General features: G+C 36.9%; 1 protein-coding gene across 1 annotated transcript in view; it reads left to right on the top strand.

Moving 5' to 3' along the window:
- l(3)73Ah (polycomb group ring finger 3-like lethal (3) 73Ah) overlaps positions 1-16,897 on the top strand; it is a 107,694-nt gene that overhangs the window by 78,605 nt on the left and 12,192 nt on the right. The window contains exon 8 of the mRNA XM_089239423.1: positions 12,186-12,266. Coding sequence (XP_089095549.1) covers positions 12,186-12,266 — 81 coding nt within the window. The remainder of the gene's footprint in view (positions 1-12,185; positions 12,267-16,897) is intronic.

Raw genomic sequence — 16,897 nt, 5'->3', positions numbered from 1 at the left:
TTTTCAAGAACAGTTTTTGTTTTATTTTCGTCGGATCAACTAATTCTTAAATAATCCAAAATTCATAATCCTTTTTAGTTGAATTAATTTGGGGTATTATGAATATATTGTGTGATTGTCAGCTATGGCTTCAAGTTTAACACTAGAAAGAGGGACGTGGTCTGTGTGACTCTGCACGCTCTCTTTGCTCCCATATCTCAAGTAAGAATTAACCAAAAGTTTTGAAATCTCTTGACTTTTCCTGAATTATCATGTTCTTAGCATACACCAAAGCTTTTTTCATTTTCTTTCTTAGCAACAGAGATAAGAACAAATATACCTAGAAAGACAGAGGGGGGGTCAACACTGACCCTGTCATATATTTTAGAACGCAGTCATCGTATAATACCATCAACAATGTCACAATTGATTTTGTAAGGTTGAAATTCTTATGATAGTATCTTTGTGCATCTAATACAGTGTAATCCCCATTAGTGAAACTTTTTTACCTTTATTCTTATCTGCAAATGTCAGTCAGCGTGTGTCTCGGCTTTTGTTCTCAAGTATTTTCATCATTTTGTCCAATAAATTGCTTTTTTTTGCAAGGTAGAAATATCCATATACTTACGATTGCTATAGAAATGGTAAAAAGATACAGATTCACCAAAGATAAAACTTTTCAGAAGTTGGCAAATATCGGTTTTTAAAAAGCAGTGTTACTGATGATGAGAATTCAAAGGAGAAAAAGAATGAAAACTACCCGATGCAAAACCTTTGTGAAGTAAGATGTTAGTAAATCAATAGTATTGATGGATGTGCAAATCAGAATGAAATTACACCTCCAAAAATGCCTCAGCTGATGCAAAATGAAATGCTACTGGAAACAATCAATGCAAACCATGAAAACCTAGAACTACACTAAAACATCAACTGATTTCCATAAATGTCAGATATTTCAATAATATCCTGTTTGTCAGTAGCGAAAAAGTTGCTGCAGATGAAAGTGTACAAAATATCATGGGATCTTCCTCGTCAATAGGGCGGCAAGGACTCCAAAATAATTTTATGAGAAACTCAATACTGTCAGATACTGATTCCACTTCGCTGGGATTATGTGAATCTTTTTTTTAAATCTAAATCAAAAAGCTTAGTTAAAACCCTTTGGAAAGGTGGTCATCAGGTGCTTCCAACCACAAAAATATATATATAGCACACAGATTCATTGATCATATTCACAAACTAGAAGTGATGTAACACTAAAATTCTATCTGAATATAGAAAAAGTTCCCCCAGTCTCTGGAGTTTCCTCTACACTGATGTAACACCGCGAGACGCAGACGGTGTTACAGTTTCTGGCGCCTCGACGGTCTCTCGTAATAATAGAGCCGCCGGCATGAAGGGAACCGGCGAGTTCTGAGAAGCAATTCTTCTGAGGAACCGCTGGTACCATCGGGCCTATATAAGGTGACACGCTGCTAAAAACGGGGTCTTTTTCCCCGTAGTCGTGAAGGGGGTGAGAAGAGTCGAGGTGAGAGGAGAACGAAGGGAATCTCGGGTGATGAACATGGACGATCAGGATTGAGATGGGTCCGAAAGTTTTGGTGGTGAGTGCCGTATAAATATAGTCTCGGAATTATCTCTCTCAGTAAATAATCTAAGTTTTATTTCTATGCAGATAATTAATCACTTAAGATTCGGCCTGTCAAGTTCATGTATTTGCGATGCCGTTATATCATGTTGGATAAGGATCTCCTCTTTGAATAGCTCTTATTTTAATTGTTAATTGAATAAATTAATTTTTTATTACTAACCCCTTCGTGTGAATTCTATTAATTTTCAATGGTCAATTTCTTTGTTGACGGACGTCACAAAACACAACGCAAAAATAGTCCTTAATCATAAATTTAATTGTTCTCCCTTTTGTGCCCCTTCCCCAGTCGACACCGTCACAGTGGTGCCAGGTGACCAGGATCCATATCCAACATGATTAAAGTGTTATGTATTTTATATGCCGGGCTGTTAATTGTTAAATTTTATGCCTAGTATTTGCTTATAAGTGAGGAAAGTTGATTGTTTGGTATATGTTGGAAGTTTTATTTTTGATGAATCTTAATGAGAATTACTGCTGTGTCCATATTTAGTTTAGTAATTTCGTATTAATTATAGTTAGAAATAATGGCGAATGAAGAAATTTTGGGGGATGTAAATTCTTCGAACGGCTCTATGGGTCGGGCGTTAGTTAATCCTATTGCAGGATATTTTTCATTGTTAGGCAGTTACAGTGGAGCGGAAGATACTTTAACAGCTTCTGTTACATTAAAAATTTGGAGGATATAGCTGCATTAGCGAATTGGGGTGATGTTGAGAAGATAATTGTGCTGAAAGCGAAATTGAAGGGTAAGGTGCCGGAATTTCTTGTCGAAAATCCCGATGTATCTTCTGAAACCAATTTTGAGATTTTCAAGGCTAGGTTTCTAACACATTTTGAGGAAGAGATCCCGTTGGCTTGTAGGCTTCAACGGTTTACCACATGTAAGCAACTGCCGGGTGAATCGGTGAAGAATTTTTAGTCTCGGTTGAAAAGATTGGCCTTTGGCCTCTTGCAGGGCAGCAATTCGGATGACGAGCAAGTAAAAAGACTGTCCGACAGGACAAAATTATCCCAATTCTTGGCCGGATTAAATCCCGGATTACAGAGATTTGTAATGCACCAGAATCCCGAGGATCTCGATGCGGCTATTCGCACAGCCTCCCTTATCGAGGCGAACGAAGCCATGATACAGAAGTCCTCGTCCTCGGTGATGTGCAATGAAGTCGAAGCAGGTTCCCAGCGAGATGGATTGACATCACTGTATAATTTAATAGCTGAAACCAAACAACAGACAGACTCCCAAACTGCTCTTATAGCCCAGTTGACTAAAGAGATAGCGGGCCTAAAAATGTCCCATTCTGTTCATCCTCAGGCTCCTCATCCCATAAACGGCACTAATCAGGGGGTAAACGGGCTTCCTGGGATGCAAATCATTTGATTTTTTTGTAATAAACCTGGACATACCTGGAGGTTCTGTAGGGCGAGGGTACAGGCGGATGAAACCAACCGATACGTATCCCCTCCCAACCCCACACAATGGCATCAGTCGGGAGGACGTTTTCCCAATGACAATAGGAGTGGGAGTGCCGGAAAGAGATGGGTTCCTCGGAATCGAAATCGGCAAACATGACTAGATCAGCGGGGGAGGGAAAAAGCCAGGATCAGGGCCTGTTTGTTCCAAGGGGTGTCCGGAGATACAAACAGAGTGAACAAGAGAGAGAGAGTAGCCAAAGTGGAAGAGAAAGACGTTTTGCCTAAGATAACAGCTCAGATTGGCAAGAGGTCCTATGTTGATTGACAGTGGGGCCGCTGTTTCCCTCCTCAGCCAGACTTTGACCCAGGATCTTTTTAGGAGAAATTTATGCAAGTATGTGCCATCCGAAGAACTGGTAATAAAAGGCGTTACTGGAACATCCTTGAGGTATAGCGCTTTTGTCCAGGTGATGCTGACTGTCGGGGGCAGAAAACAGCTTCAAAAATTTTATATATTGGATAGGGAATTAAGCCCCCATTTCGAAGCACTGGCTGGCTTTGATTTTTTAAGAAATCAAAAAATGATTCTGGACTTTAACAAAGCCATTCTGTTTAATGATGAGATTCGCTTGCCCCTACTGCCATCTGGACAGGCCACGGGTGTGGCAGCTCATGTTGCTGAGGTAGCTGTTTTGAAGTTAAATAAAAAACTAAGGATACCGACCCGAACCCATAAGTTGATTTTCGTGAATAATCCCGGAGTGCAAAATACGGGTCCTCTCCTAGTTGAGCCCTCCCATTCACAGGGTGAAAAAAAGTGGCTAATCGCTAATGCGATCACGAAAATTAATGAAAACGATAAAATTGGTATACTTCTTGCTAATACATCTAACCGGCCCAAGCATCTGAATAAGGGAACAAGAGTGGCTTACGTGTACCACATGGATGATAAAGTCGACCAAGAAGAACCAATACCCTTATCAAAAAAGAAATTGCCCCCACTAAGTGGCAGAGATTTTAATTTGAGTGAGGTGCCCAGTACCATGAAAGGACCGCTAGTGAAGTTACTTCTTAAGTATAAAGGTGCTTTTGCTAGAGATATCACGGAACTCGGAAGAACTAATTTGGTCCTGCATAAAATAAATTGGAATAATAAAAAACTGAAACACTCACCAATGTATAGGACACCATACGCATTACGCAATGAGTTGAAAAATCAAATGAATGATTTGCTGGAGGCTAATATTATTGCTAAGAGCAATAGCCCTTTCCCTGCGCCTACCCTATTGGTGAAAAAGAAACCCAGTGGGTACAGGTTGTGTGTTGATTTGCGGAGGTTAAATGATACCATTGAGCCAGACTCCTATGCTATGCCCCGTTTGGAAGATATATTTGCCCAACTCAATGGAGCAAAATATTTTAGTTGTTTGGATTTGAAGTGCTCCTATTTCCAACAAGAAGTGGCTCAGGAAGACAGACATAAATTAGCATTCAGAAACGAAGGAGGTGTGTTTGAATTCCAAACTACCCCCATGGGATTGAAATCGGCATCCGCCGCTTTTCAGCGATTGGCTGATGCATTGGTTTCGGAAATGCAAGATGAGAAGATATTCTCGTTTGTGGATGATTTGTTAATAGCGAGTGATACTTTAGATGCTCATCTAATTAAGTTCGAAAAAGTTCTTCGTACGCTTAGCAAACATAATCTAAAGCTGGCTCCCTCTAAGTGTCAATTTTTGAAAGAAGAAGTATGTTTTCTAGGACATAAAGTTAGTACAGTGGGCATAAGTCCTAGTGATGATCACCTGAAAGCTATTGAAAATTATCCGCGACCCACATCGGCAAAACAATGTAGACAGACTTTAGGTCTTTTCGGATTTTTTCGCCGTTTCGTGAAAAATTTTGCCGACCTGGCTAAACCTCTCACAGATTTGATGAAAAAGGATGTGAAATTTGAATGGGGTGAACGGTAAGAACAATCGTTTCAGAGCCTAAAACAGTGTTTAATGTCGTCGCCCATATTAACGTTTCCCAGATTTGACCTGCAATTTTTTCTCAGTTCAGATGCCTTTCAAACTGGAATAGCTACGGTGTTATTCCAGGAGCATGCTGATGGACCGCATGTTATCGGGTACATGTCTAGGAAGTTGAAACCCCCGGAAACAAGGTATGCAACAATTGAACAAGAGCTCTTGGCAATTATAGAGGGAGTTAAATATTTTAGAGAATATCTGATTGGACGAAAGTTCACTATAGTTAGCGATCATCGCCCGTTGACATATTTGTTGTCTTTGAAGAATCCCTCATCACGATTAACTAGGTGGAGTTTGGCCTTGCAAGAATACGATTATGAAATAAAACACAAGCCTGGAAAGGAAAATTTTGTCCCCGATGCTCTCAGCCGATGTTTCCATACCACTGACGTAGACAAGAATGATAATGAATTATATGACCGTGTCAAGTCTTCGCAATATGGTGATCCGGCAATAATGGCCATTATAGAAATGCTGCGTGGATCAGTTAATCCCAGGAAGGTTTCTGATTCGTATTTTTTGAATGAAGAGCTCTTGTACTATTTTGCCCCACCCCACATACGACCTACTAAAGAGCGGTACATAGAGCAGTTGGTGGTCCCGCAGAGTATGAAGAAAGAAGTGTTTGGAAAAACGCATGACAATTTAGGCTCCCATCAGGGGTTTGAGAAGACATTTGAGCGTTTGAGACAGGATTATTTTTGGATAAACTATTATGCGGAATGTAAGCAATATGTGAACACATGTAAAACTTGTATAGAGCGTAGAGGATACAATGCTAAACACAAGGCACCTCTTATGCGCAATTTTTGCGCCTCCGAACCATGGGAGGTTGTTAGTTGTGATATTGTTGGCCCCCTAGATCTGACAACTGCTGGTAATAGATACATATTTGTCATGGTTGATCAATTTTCCCGTTTTATGGAAGCTGTACCTCTGGCTGATACTAAATCTGCCACGTTAGCAGAAGTGTTTTTCCGAGAAATTATCTGCCTGTATGGGAGACCCGAAGCTTGTTTAACCGATCAAGGTAAAAATTTGAATGAGTCGGTTTTTAGAGAAATGCTTGCCAAGCTAGGCATTCGCAAATTAACAACCAGTGCATTCAGGCCGTGCTCTAATGGTATTAATGAAAGGTCCCATGTATCTATATTACACATGTTAGCTTGCATGTCTAATAACACGGAGGAATGGGATAAAATGCTTCCTCATGTGCTAATGTCATATCGTAGTGCGATACATACCACTCTCCGGGATTCTCCCTATCATTGCCTTTTTGCAAGGGATATGCGACTCTTTCCATCTGTATTAAAGGAGAAAATTGCTTGGGGTTATTTCGATTACGAAGATTATATTAAGACCCTTAAGATAAGAATGCAACGTGCGCACGAAATAGTAAGGCAACACCTCGAAGAAGCGGCTGAAAAACAAGAACGACAACGAGCAAAGCATTCCATAGACAAAGACATTCAAATAGGTGATCTCGTATACTTGTATACGCCCCAAGTGAAGAAGGGCCAGGGGCGCAAACTGGCGCGTTATTCTAAGGGTCCTTATCGGGTTGAAAAACAATTGAGTCCTGTTCTCTTCGAGATAAAACACACTGAAGATAGAAAAGATGTCCAGAAAGTTCACTCAGATAGGTTGACTAAGGCTTCACTGGATAGGACATTTTTAGAGGTGAGAGAGGGCCCTGACACTTTAGAAAATGAGGAAATCCTTGAAACAAACCAAGATGCGGAATCTAGTTCTTTAATGGTTTCAGAAAGAGAGGAATGCGATACTGAATCGGATGAGACAGAGATTCTGCCGTGGGAATATTTACAATCTTTTTGTCGGCCGATGCAAACGCCCCAAGGAGCTGATGCAGCACAATCTCACTCCGATAACGCAAGGGATGTCTCATTATCCAGTAATGTAGGTAATGACGAACCGCAGTGTGGGCCTGGGCAGCAATCGACTGAGGCCACCCATAGCAGGTATAATCTCAGACCACGCCACACTCGCATAGCACATGTAGAAAGCACCGATATAAACCAAACAGCTGTTAAATACCCTGCCTCTCTCACCGAGAGAGTGTTGAAATGGTTCTGGGATGACGAATAATAATTGAAAAGTGAGAATTTTTTTTTAATGTTCGAAACACGTGTATATAGTACTTGTTTTCGAAGTATTTGGATTATTTCAGCACATTATGAATTTGAAATGCCTTTTAATGTGTTGTTAATAATTATTAGAGGTGTATTTGTATCGTAAAAAATATATATATAATTATATATATATGTATATCTTGACACATGTAAATTGCAATGACATTTTAACCTTGTAATGAGAGAGAAATTTCTTTTTCTTCTTATGGCACTCACTACTTTATGTATACATATATGAATATGTTTCTATTATGTTTAATGACAGTTTACACCACCAAAGTGACCATTGTGAATGCGGATTCCCTAAGCAAACAATAGTTTTGTCACTCAATGTCGGGACTTTCACGATGATGATGGTAGCTAAAGTAAACAGCCCATCCCTCTTCGCGGCAATTTTCTCTCGTGATGTGTATATACTCAAACAAAACAGTCCGGAAGCAGTTCTGAAACATTTTTTTTGGAATCGCACCTCTTTGTGTTCAGCTTAACGACGACGGCAATGGTTTGCGGACATCTGGAACATGCTGATGGAAAAGTCGGCAGGTTCAATGCAATGCCAGGTGGTTACTACGATTGGGCGTCGGCTCATAGTTGTGATAAGGTGACTGATGGGTCCCTGATGAAGACTGGGTAGGTCTTCTTATCCACAACACCTGTGGATTGATGGGTGGCATCTCCGACAATCCGAAAGCCGCCCGGTCAAGTCGGCCTGTGAAAACAAAACCACAAAGAAGACGAACATCAATGTGTGCGCGAAGAGACTGTGTTGTCTTGTCGGACGCTCGAGACAGCTTGTCGCCATGTCGGAATCGATGTGCTTTGTGTCGCGATAAAGACTCCCATAGAGAGACTTGAAAAGAGTAGTGCGTGTGCCATCTGAATGATGGAATTCTGTGTTGTTCAGGGAAAGAACATAACTTCACAGTGTTTTCGGGTTTGAAAGAAGTATCGGGATTAGTGAACCAAGAAAAAAAAATGATGGAGACTATTCCGAAAGTGTTTTGTGTACTCTTTCCATAGCAAAGCCTTTTCTTTTCCTCACTCTACAATTTATTGTTGAGAAACATTATTTTTGCTTGTATGGGAATTATATATACTGTAATATTGGAAGTTGTTATGCATGGGACTGAAGTTTATCAGTGTATTGCAAAAGAGCAAATTAATAGTTATGTATGTAATCTGTATAACCAATGTATATAGAGTGAGTGATTGTATATTTTTTTTTTTTGCAAGAATAGGTTGACATGTATGTTTTTGTTGAATTTGAGTTTTACAGGGAATTTATATAGCTAGAGAGATAGAATTATGAAGATCAGGGCCTCACCACCATTAGGATAATGATTTTTATGTTTAATATGTGAGCTATATGATGATGAATACCGACGTATCTATAAATCTACGGTGTAGATTTCCATGAAGGGGAAAGGTATGTAACACCGCGAGACGCAGACGGTGTTACAGTTTCTGGCGCCTCGATGGTCTCTCGTAATAATAGAGCCGCCGGCATGAAGGGAACCGGCGAGTTCTGAGAAGCAATTCTTCTGAGGAACCGCTGGTACCATCGGGCCTATATAAGGTGACACGCTGCTAAAAACGGGGTCTTTTTCCCCGTAGTCGTGAAGGGGGTGAGAAGAGTCGAGGTGAGAGGAGAACGAAGGGAATCTCGGGTGATGAACATGGACGATCAGGATTGAGATGGGTCCGAAAGTTTTGGTGGTGAGTGCCGTATAAATATAGTCTCGGAATTATCTCTCTCAGTAAATAATCTAAGTTTTATTTCTATGCAGATAATTAATCACTTAAGATTCGGCCTGTCAAGTTCATGTATTTGCGATGCCGTTATATCATGTTGGATAAGGATCTCCTCTTTGAATAGCTCTTATTTTAATTGTTAATTGAATAAATTAATTTTTTATTACTAACCCCTTCGTGTGAATTCTATTAATTTTCAATGGTCAATTTCTTTGTTGACGGACGTCACAAAACACAACGCAAAAATAGTCCTTAATCGTAAATTTAATTGTTCTCCCTTTTGTGCCCCTTCCCCAGTCGACACCGTCACACTGATGCTCATCAGGAGAGGTCGTTCAGACACACACACAACAGAATCCTTTAAAATTAAATAATGATAAAATATATATCAGTAGGTCAGTGGTTTTATCCACTAATTCCTTGTGGTATAACTCTATTTTGTCATAAAAATATTATACCATGCCATAAAATATTAAAATTAAAAAATTGCCAGAAAAAGTAATGGAGTCACACAGACCCCTATCTGTCTTTCTAGGTATAGTCCCCGACCCGTCTTCTAGTGTTAAGAATCAATTCATCAAAAACCAAACCTGGACTTCCTAGATAATTTGAAATGCCAGATAAAATAAACTTTTTTAAAGGGTTTCCTGTCAGTGTTATCAGTTTTTGGAGTAATAGATAGAAATTTTAGTTTGCAAGAAATTGGATAATGATCTGTTAGGTTAGTGGTGAATATAGATGAGGAAATTTCCTCAATTTTAATTAAGTTTTAAATGAAAATATTATTGATGGAGGTGTTAGAATGAGGTTTTGTAATTTAGAGAATTAAATGGACAAATCTGTGACTGGATAAAATCCTGATAAGTGGATTGAACGCCAGTACCTGTGTTAAGAATGTCAATATTTATATCACCAGCTAATAACACATATATCTGCATTTAATTTTTTTTTTGGATTGAATCAAGTTCATTAACACATTGTGTTGCTGGGAATGAATGTGATCTGTACATGTTCAATATGGTAAATTTTAATTAGGGTTCTTGAATAACCATTAATTTGCGTGTTTGCATCAATATAGAATCAAGTTCCACAAATTGAAAGGATTTTTTTTACTATAAACGAAAATTCCGCCTGAACTATTATATTCTCTGCAGTGTGTAAATAAATCTTATTTGGTAATCTGTGATTAACTTCATCCTCAAATACATAAACCTCAGATAGCACAAGAATATCAATATAATCGGTGGGTTTATCCAATAGCACAATCAGTCGGTCAAAATTATCTCTTATGCTAAAAATGTTAAAATGGAAAATATTAATGAACAAAATTTGTCATGATCGTACATATTGTGAGTAAGCAGAAAATTATTGAATTCCTTCTCAGAGTGCTGAGATTAGAGAACTTCAGATTAGAACACATCTCAAGGAAATTTAGATTTATAGCAAATAATGATTAGCAGCACCCTGAAGGAAACATTATTTTTTACAAAAAAAAAATTAGGAATTGGAATATTAGCATGCAGAAAAATATAGCATAACTTTATAATTTTGATTGAAAGTTTAATGATCTTGACACTGGATACTGTAATGTTTGTGATATGCAGGCGGAAAATTATAAATGAATGAGTGTAATTTAGGAAACAGTAAATAAAGTGTAAAAATCAGAATAACCTGTTTTGAAAAAACGTGAATGCAATCAGAAATATTCCAGAGTTCACTTTTTAGTAAGTGAGAGTTTATACATGTTTAAATACAGTAAAACCTCTCTTTTAAAGACACCACCAGGACAAAAAGTTCATCTGTAAAAAAAGAGTGACCTTTAATCAGGGATTTGAAATACATACCTTTATTGTGTGTGTACACTGGGAAATTATTATTCGGCCATAAAAGAGGGGTGATAGCATCTGAGGAGTGACCATTAAGAAGAGTTTTGCTGTAATATGATTTAAATCATCGACATGATGGATTTTTTGTACACCCTGATGTCCTCCAATTTTCTCAAATAAATTTTACCATTATGTAACCAGCAAAATTTGAAACCATTTACTGATTTGTATTTTTTTGGCAAAGTACAGTACCTGTTTCGTATAAGGTGCAAGATGTTTATTAAAGAAACTTTGTGCTGTCTGAGGCGATCATTGAGTTGTGATGCAGACATTTTTACTTTGCGTTGAAAAAAAACCATTTATATAAATTAAAGCATGCTGAAAAAGACAACTAATAAAATATGTTAATGCCACTGATTTTTCTTTTTTTCTTTCATCTCTATGACAAGCCCCAAAGCAGAATATGCCGAAATCTGTGACGTGCGTTGCAGAACAATCTGGGAGAATTTTAAGAAAAGTATGGAAAACACTTTTTTTGAGACTTAAGCACTGGGCTCAGGGAAGAAATTTTTTTTTTTTCTTGTGGGTAATGAAGAGGTATATCTTAAACTAGTGTTCTTCAACCTTTTTACAGCTGGGGACTAGTAAAAGAAGTTGAACAATTTGGCAGAAATGGAAAGATTAATTTGTAGACCAGCAAAAAAATAAATGAATAGAATAAACAATTTGAGAACCCCTTCTGACAGAAATAAAACCAATATAGAGACAGTATAATATTTAATAAATCTAAAATTGTATAGCGTCTACATGAATTTGTTGAAATGTTTTGCAGACCGGTAGGAAATTTTTATGGACAGGTACTGATCCTAGGATCACTGTCTTAAATTATTTGTGCAGCTAAAGGGTTAAGTACAGGGCCGTCATTTCAACTTTTTCCAGGGGGGGGGGGCAAAGCATGTGTACTCAATGTATGTATATATATATATATACCATTTTTAGTGTATTTTCAAAAGCCGTGGGGGGCAACGGCCCCACCCTGACCCCCAAATGACGGGCCTGGTTAAGTAGGAATGACCAAGTTGCCTCTATCTTATTTCACAAAAATTACATGCAGTGTGCACAAAGCCACAGCATTTCTTGCTTTTTTTTTTCTCTCCAGTAATTCTGCTTTGCTTGACTTATAAATCCCACCAACTTAATTAGCAATTATCAGAAATTACACTTAGCATGAAATGCAGTTGAATCTCCATGACCCAAATTTTTGAAAAACACAGTTATATCTATTTCTATAAAATGATCGAGATATCAAATTTCAAATTTAATTTTAGTATTACCATGTTATTGCCATTGTGATAACAATTTTTTTTTTCCTCTTCTGAAGGTTGACATTTTATGTAATGAAGAAATTTTAGGAAAAGACCACACTTTAAAATTTGTTTGTGTTACAAGATGGAGGTTCAAGGTATATGATTTTTCATTTCCTAGTTTCTGCATGACACTATAATAGTTTTTATACATTTGCAATCAAACCTCTCTTTCTTGGTACTCTTATTTTATAAAAAAAAACCTCTATATATATTGAAAAAGAAAAAATCCTTGCATTTACTGTATTAAATCAATGCATTTTCACCTCTGTCTCAGAGTATTTTTGAAAAACAAATCTTGGAGGCCAAGCCATAATGATTTGCAAAAAGAAAACAGACTCCTTTTCTTTCGGGTAAATCTGGCTTTTTTCCAGAGCTTTAAGAAATTGATAAAAAAAGGTCATTTTTAATGGTATTACAACTCATTGTGATAATTGATCTTATCAATTATAATTGGATACTATAATTGATAGGGAGGGCAGTTTATTTAAAAAAGCATAGTAATATAGGCAATAGGTCGGAGGTGGACTATCATGCCTTCCCCACCTTCCGCCATCACAGCCCGAGTCGGCTATATATTCAGCAATAATTTTAGTATCAGTTAAGGGGTGCTACAAGTTTATAGTGAACTGTTCATTTCCACAAAATTGGAGAATGATATTTCAAGAAATTCTGCTTATGCTCATAGCATTGATGAGCTGAACAAAACTGATAAGCATACAGGTCAACATTGAATAAAATAAATGGGTTGGGTGACGGGCTAAAGATTGGGATGCCACGTGGAACAGATCTGGCAGTTCAGTCAAACTTCAACGATTCTCGGAATAATGCTAGAGATGAAATTTCAGAACGTTGGGGACATAAGAATTACTAAAGAACACTTGAATCTCAAAATTTCAATTTCCAATTTCTTGCAAATGGTTCACTATAAACTTGCTGTACCTTAACTGATACCAAAATTATTGCTGAATGTATGGCCTACTAGGGTGATGAAAATACTGCAGAAGATGATCCAGAGGAATTAGAAAAAAGTGAAGAATTCCAAACATGCTACAAAAATGTTTCATTAATTTCGGGAGCAAACTAGGAAGATAGGGCTCAAATTATTTGCACCTCTTGCTAGCAGGATTAGGTTTTTGCCGTAAAAAGTTCAGTTTTACCAGGACAGTGTCAAAAAGTGGAAAAAACCAGGCAAAAATGGAAAAAGAAATTTAAAACAGTATTTACATTATAGATTACATTACATTATATATGCAATTATCAATCATTATAACTACAGTTTTGATTTAATACAGTTTTCCACTATTTATTTTCTTCCATATTTCTACTAACCCTTTGCACTCGAGGCCTTCCTCTCATGCAAACCAGCAACTCGAGATGATTTTCCACATATTTGGTGAATTTCTTACAGCTAACTTAAAATGATTTCACACACAATTTAATGTTCAAAACTTTTATATTTTAACATTTTATACATCTTTATACTTCAAATAAATAAATAAAAAATAACTTGAAGAAATCGAATGCTTTTTTATGTCTGAAGATACTTGAGGTCCTGCTGCTCTTTCGCCGGATACAAATAGAATTCTTTGCTGTATTTCTTCAGATTCTGTGCACGTTATCCATTCTGAATTTTCTGTCTCTTCTGTGGGAATCATTGTCCCTTTCACATTCACTATCTATTACCCTTATTTTTTTGCCTTCTTGCACAGCTTACTTCATTGCTATCTTCATTACTGCTTTCCTACTTTCTATCATCAAGTAGTCTATACATAGACATAAATTTCATTCTTCATCAACGAAAAATCAAACTCATCTTCACTTGAACTGATTCCTTCAGCATATTCCATGCTTACTGGGCTCCGTAACTTTGAAAATAATATTCCTATTGCTACAACTGTCAAGTTCGAACTAATCTTGATGATGCATATATAACAATAAATCTAAAAAATGTGTTTAAGATTAAAGATTGGCAGTAGTTTTATACATGCATGTATTGTTGAATACATTCATGAAGCAATACTGCCCAAACCAAAGCTAAATGAACATTGTTACTGCTCGAATTATCGTGTCAAACTGAGTGGTGATCAAGAGTCACCTCTTGAGTGCAAAGGGTTAATATTATTGATTGACTTTAATAATATCACACACATAATTATGGGAGATTTTTGTGTAAGGTGGTGTGTATTTCGAGCAAAACTGTTTGAGCATTGTTTTTAACAAACTCATATCTATTAACAACAATAACGGAAAATGCTACGTGAGAGGGGAAAAAAAAAACCTTTGTACTTTTCATTCTCAGTTGTCCTTTAGTGCATTAACATATTCAAAGTTTATGTTGAACAGTTCTTATATAAAGTGGCGAATTTAAATTTTGGTTGTTGTAGTTATCTACTTAAGCAGTAGGGAAAAGATTATAATACTGCAAAAAAACAGAATACAAGGTCTATAATTGTGTTACTCTTTTATGTGCTTTCATACTGGCTGTAATAGCTTTAGTATCTTGCGTATGATCAAATTCCAAATTTCCCACATTTTGCCATCTCTTTTTATAATCCTGGAAATAGTATATTAGGCTATATTATCTAATGTTAAAATAGCAAGCTATTGTAATGTTTGCTTTTAATTTAAGAGATGAAAAACAAAAAAGTTGACAAAAATCTGGAAGGTTGAAAATTAAAATAGTGTGAGCTTAGTCAATGATGGTTATCTATTTACATATCACCTATCTAATACTTTGAAATGCAACTTTGTGGCACTAACTTCACTCACCCTTATCAAAAATAATGAAATGAGAAGGAATTGTCTACACTCTCACTTCTGTGATACAGCTCATATCAATTTATGTTGTTGGATCTCATTAAGAAAAACATACTTTATTAAGAACTTTTTTACAAGCTATTTGCTTGGCAGAAATGCTTTTTATTCATATTTCTCTAACCCTTTTGTCTTATTGAAAGGAAAACAGCTCCGATTCCAGATGTTAAAAAAAAATATTATTAAATAAGATTCATAGGGGTTGGACAAAATAATGTGAACACCTGTGCAAAAAACAACACTTGAGGGAACCTGTCATATACGCCCGCCCTCTAGTGTGGAAGAGTTCCACTTAATGAGCGATAATATGCACGCATCAGTCTAGTCGTAGTAGTGATAGCGTTCGGATGCGATGTATATTGGGGCGTTAAAACTTTGTTATGGCTGACCTCACAGATTTCAAAAGAGGCATGATTGTTGGAGCCCGTCTTGCCGGGGCCACAGTAATGAAAACGGCCACCCTTGTTGGTGTCAGGAGAAGAACTGTGTCTATGGTAATGGCAGCCTATAGCAAACAGGGAAAGACATCATCTACCAAGCATAACAGTGGCCGAAAGTCAAAGATGGCTGATAGACCCAGAAGGGGTATACATCCATGCTGAACTAAGATTCGAACCCAGACCTGCACAGCAAGAGGCTAGCTCCTGAAATCTGAAAAACCCAAATTTTTTAAGTTTCTGAAAGACCTACAATCTTGACACACATGTGGGAAGAACAGAAAAAACCTATAAAGTGACACTAATTTCATCGAAATATCTGGATTTTAGAATGGCAAGCTACATGCACTGAAAGATCGGCAAAATTCGAAATTGAATTGTCCCAAAATTTTTTAATTGCCAATTCTGCAAACACCCTTCTAGCTACAATGGGTCAAATTTACAAAAAAAAAACTTGTCCATTGCACCAGCTTTTGAAAGAGCCTACAATAAGCTATATCAGTGATCTAGTTCAGGAAAATTTAGTCTTTTGTTTGCAATACATCACTGAAATTACATCTTTTATCGAAGTAGATATTTTTACCAAAATTCGGAATTGGTAGTTGCAGATTTTGGTGACAATTTTATTTTTAAAAAGGAAAAAAATTGTGTAAGCTGACATTCTGCAGAGAGGTGACATTATCTACAGAAAATCTGTATTTAATGGCAAGCTTCAAGCACTGTGAGATTGGTGAAGTGAAAAATTGAATTGTCGCTGAAACCTACTAAAATTACTTTGACAAACGCAGATTTCAGTGATGTATTGCAAACAAAAGACTAAATTTCTCCTGAACTAGTTCACCGACATAGCTTATTGTAGGCTCTTTAAAAAGCTGGTGCAATAGACAAGTTTTTGGTAAATTTGACTTATTGTGGTTAGAAGGGTGTTCGAGGAATTTTTGATGGAAATAATTTGATGGAATTGGTGTCACTTTATGGGCTTTTTCCTGTTCTTTTTCATATATGTGCTTAGTTTGCATGTAGGTCTTTCGAAAACTTAAAAAAAATTAGGTTTTTCAGATTTGACACTTTTTTCCCCATAATGGGAAGTATCCACCATAATTCAAAAATGGTTCAAGATATGACCAGGCTGGTAAGGTGTTTCATGTCCCACTTGAGCTTGTCTTTCACCCAGGACTGAGCTTGGGAATTTTGCTTCCCGGTGCAAAAAAATTTTGTAGCCCCTCCAAAAAAATATTAGGCATTCGCTTCCCAACTTAAGTATAAACTTTTTGAGTTACAAACATAAATCTTGAAGGGGAAAAAATTGTTCAGAAAGAACTCATTTTATTACACTCATTTTTTCATTATTTCAGGAACGTGTTGATAGTTGAGATCGTAATCAATAGAGCCCAGAAGGTAAGGCAGTAAAAATTGTCGAAAAGGTTTTTTTTAAATTATATATATATATATATATATATATATATATATATATA

The sequence above is a fragment of the Pholcus phalangioides genome, unplaced genomic scaffold (assembly GCF_987345545.1).
Source record: "Pholcus phalangioides strain wild (caught in Gottingen) unplaced genomic scaffold, Ppha-v1.0 ptg000011l_1, whole genome shotgun sequence".
Classification (NCBI taxonomy): Eukaryota; Metazoa; Arthropoda; class Arachnida; order Araneae; family Pholcidae; genus Pholcus; species Pholcus phalangioides.
Note: the sequence above shows the minus strand (reverse complement) of the source record. Positions and strands in the feature narration are given on the sequence as shown.